The following is a 2603-nucleotide window of genomic DNA, read 5'->3' on the forward strand; positions in this document are numbered from 1 at the left end:
CCGGGCCTGGCGGGGCGGGGCCTACTGGAAAAGATGGACCGCGCTCTCCTCCGCACGCCCTCCCCTCCCCCTCCCTCCCCGCTTAGTGTCTCCAGAACCCCAGCCTCCTTCAGGGGTCACCCCAGCCCCTCCACAGGGGCGTGTGCTCGCAGAGCGCCCGCCACACCTGCACTGTCACTCAGCCGGGAAGGCGGGGCCTGCCTGGCTCAGGCTCAGCCCCTCGGACCACAGAGGGGTCTCACTGGCGGTGGCCAGGCTGCAGGGCGCTCTTCCGCCCAGAGCAGGGACCGCCCTCGCTGCGGTTCACACAGGACGCGGGGTTTCTCAGGGGGCCCCTCCTGGAGCCAGGACCGGCGCACAGACCCTGTGGGCCGGCTCGCGGGGAGACCCCGGCCACACCCCGCCCACCGGCCGCAGGCCCCGCAAATGCCCCCGGGCACCCGAGACCCCGGCTCCGGCCCTCCAGCTCCTCACTGCCCCCCTCCCGGGGCAGCCAACGGGGCTCCCTCCCTCCTCCGAGAGGGCGGCTCTCGCTGTCCGCCTGCTGACCGGCTGTCCACCGTGCCAGAACCCCCTGACCCAGCCCCTCCCCCAGAGCCTGCCCCACTTCCCATGCACCTGCCCAGAGCGGCCGCTTCTCCAGCCACCCCGTGAGTCTGTCCTCCACCGTGCACCCAGACCTGGGCGGTGACCGGCAGGTACCCGCTCCCGCGCCCCTGCCCTCTGACCCTTGGCCCTCTGGGCAGCGGGAGGAGGAGGGAGGGGCCAGGTGTAGTACCCCAGGCAGCCTCCTGACTGGTGACAGCGCTGGCCGCTGGCCGCAGTGGCGTGGACAGCTGTGCTCCAGCAGGAGGGCGCTCTGCACCGCCTGCCCACCACAGGGCCAGGCTGCTGCCCTCGTGTCCCTCTCCCTTGAGAGAATCCAAACTCCGGACTCCACAGGAAGGGCGCCCCCTCCCCCGTCGTAGGTCCTGGTGGCACTTGGTGTGCCCACAGCCTCGTGCAACCACCCTCCACATCAAGACCTCCACCCCCCCGAAAGACCCCCAAACCACCAAGCAGCCCCTGCCTCCCACTCCTGCCCTGCGCCTGCATTCGGCTCCCACCTCCTGAATGTGCCAGCCCGGCAGGAGGGCGGGGCCTGCCAGGCCTGGTGTGGCTTCCGTAGCCACTCGAGGGACTGGCGCTGCCTGGGGCTCGGGGCGGCCTGGGGCACGGATGCGCCTGGGGCGTTGGTGTGGGCTGGCTCCAAAGCCAAATGCCCCAGCTGTCCCCGGGGGGCCCCGGGGGCCCAGGCGACAGGGTCCCGGGTCGGGGGCCAGCGGAGGAGGCTGCGGCTCACCTTGGCGAGGGCTTCTTCGTTGCCCTCCACCATCTTCCGGAGCTTGATCAGGTGCCACAGCCCCTCGGCGGGCCTGCCGGAGCCGTGGCTGCCCTCCAGCAGCTGCACGGTGGAGGGCAGGTCCTGCAGGGCAGCCAGCTGGCTCTCTATCCTGTCCATGCGGCCCACCACGTGGTCGAAGACGTTGCCGATCCTCTTGGTGGGGCTGAGCATGGGCTGGGCGTCGCCCTCCCGGGGCACGAACGCCACGCCCGCGGTCTGCAGGAAGTCCTCGTCGCCTGTGAGCGCCTTCTTGAGGTCGGCCATGTGGATGTGCTCCAGGATGCCCTGCAGCACCATGTGCAGGGCCTTGAAGTTGATGATGCCGCCCTGCGGGATGGCCATGTTGACCAGCTCCGTGAAGGTGAGTGAGAAGCTCATGCCGCCGCCGGGCGCTGTGCTGCGTTGCGCGCTTCGGAGAGAGCGGCCGGGGGGGCCTGCAGTGCACTCGGGCCACACCGACAGGTCCTCGGCGGCCTGGGGTCAGGGAGAAAATGGCCCTGTGCTGGCCAGAACTCGGGTGAGAGTTGTGGTTGCTAGGACACCACAGAACGTGGACAACAGGGCCTGCTTCCGGGCAGGCACGGGCAGGGGCTGCAGAGGCGGGCGGTGCCAGCCTTTCCGTTCGCGCCCGTTGGCCGTGTCAGACTGTGGCCCGCGTGTGGGCAGCTGGTGGCCAGGCAGCTTGCCCCAGAAGTCTCGAGAGTCAGGAAGGAAAACAGAGCTGTGGGGGTTAACACAGCCCAGGTTTGAGCAGGAGAATGTGGAGAAGAGCCGAAGAGTCGAGCAGACTCTGGGCCCGGCCAAATGCTGCCGGGGCGCCCATTCCCGGAGCAGGGGCGTCTCAGCGCCCCTCTGCCTCCTGCTGTCGGGCATGTCAGCATGGCCTCCCCACGCCCACACCCGCCTCGGCTGGCTTAAAGGCCCTCAGGTGCAGCTAACAGCCACGGACGCCCCTCCCAGCCCCGCTCAGCCTGCAGGCTGGCTGGGGCCCAGCTCTCCCAGCCCCCCGCAGAAGGCCTGAGGCTGCCGAGGGCAGACGCCAGCGCTCAAAGACCTGCCCTCTTCGGGGCCATGGTTTCTGCCCAGGACGCTTTCTCGGCCGCTGTGTGACCTTGTGCAAATGACTTACCCTCTCTGAGTCTTATCTCCCTGCATGCTGAGTGGAAAATTGAACTTCCACATGGGGTTGCTGTGCGTGTGGAAATGCTGCAAGTGCTGC

At 69.2% G+C, this 2603-nt stretch overlaps 1 protein-coding gene across 1 annotated transcript in view; it reads right to left on the reverse strand.

Annotated features, from left to right (window-relative positions):
* Nucleotides 1-1762, reverse strand: part of LOC101631615 (chromosome unknown open reading frame, human C16orf96) — a 16290-nt gene extending 14528 nt beyond the window's left edge. The window contains exon 1 of the mRNA XM_012731667.1: nucleotides 1343-1762. Coding sequence (XP_012587121.1) covers nucleotides 1343-1762 — 420 coding nt within the window. The remainder of the gene's footprint in view (nucleotides 1-1342) is intronic.
* Nucleotides 1763-2603: the final 841 nt, after the last annotated feature.

The sequence above is a fragment of the Condylura cristata genome, unplaced genomic scaffold (genome assembly GCF_000260355.1).
Source record: "Condylura cristata isolate star-nosed mole 26May11 unplaced genomic scaffold, ConCri1.0 scaffold00032, whole genome shotgun sequence".
Lineage (NCBI taxonomy): Eukaryota > Metazoa > Chordata > Mammalia > Eulipotyphla > Talpidae > Condylura > Condylura cristata.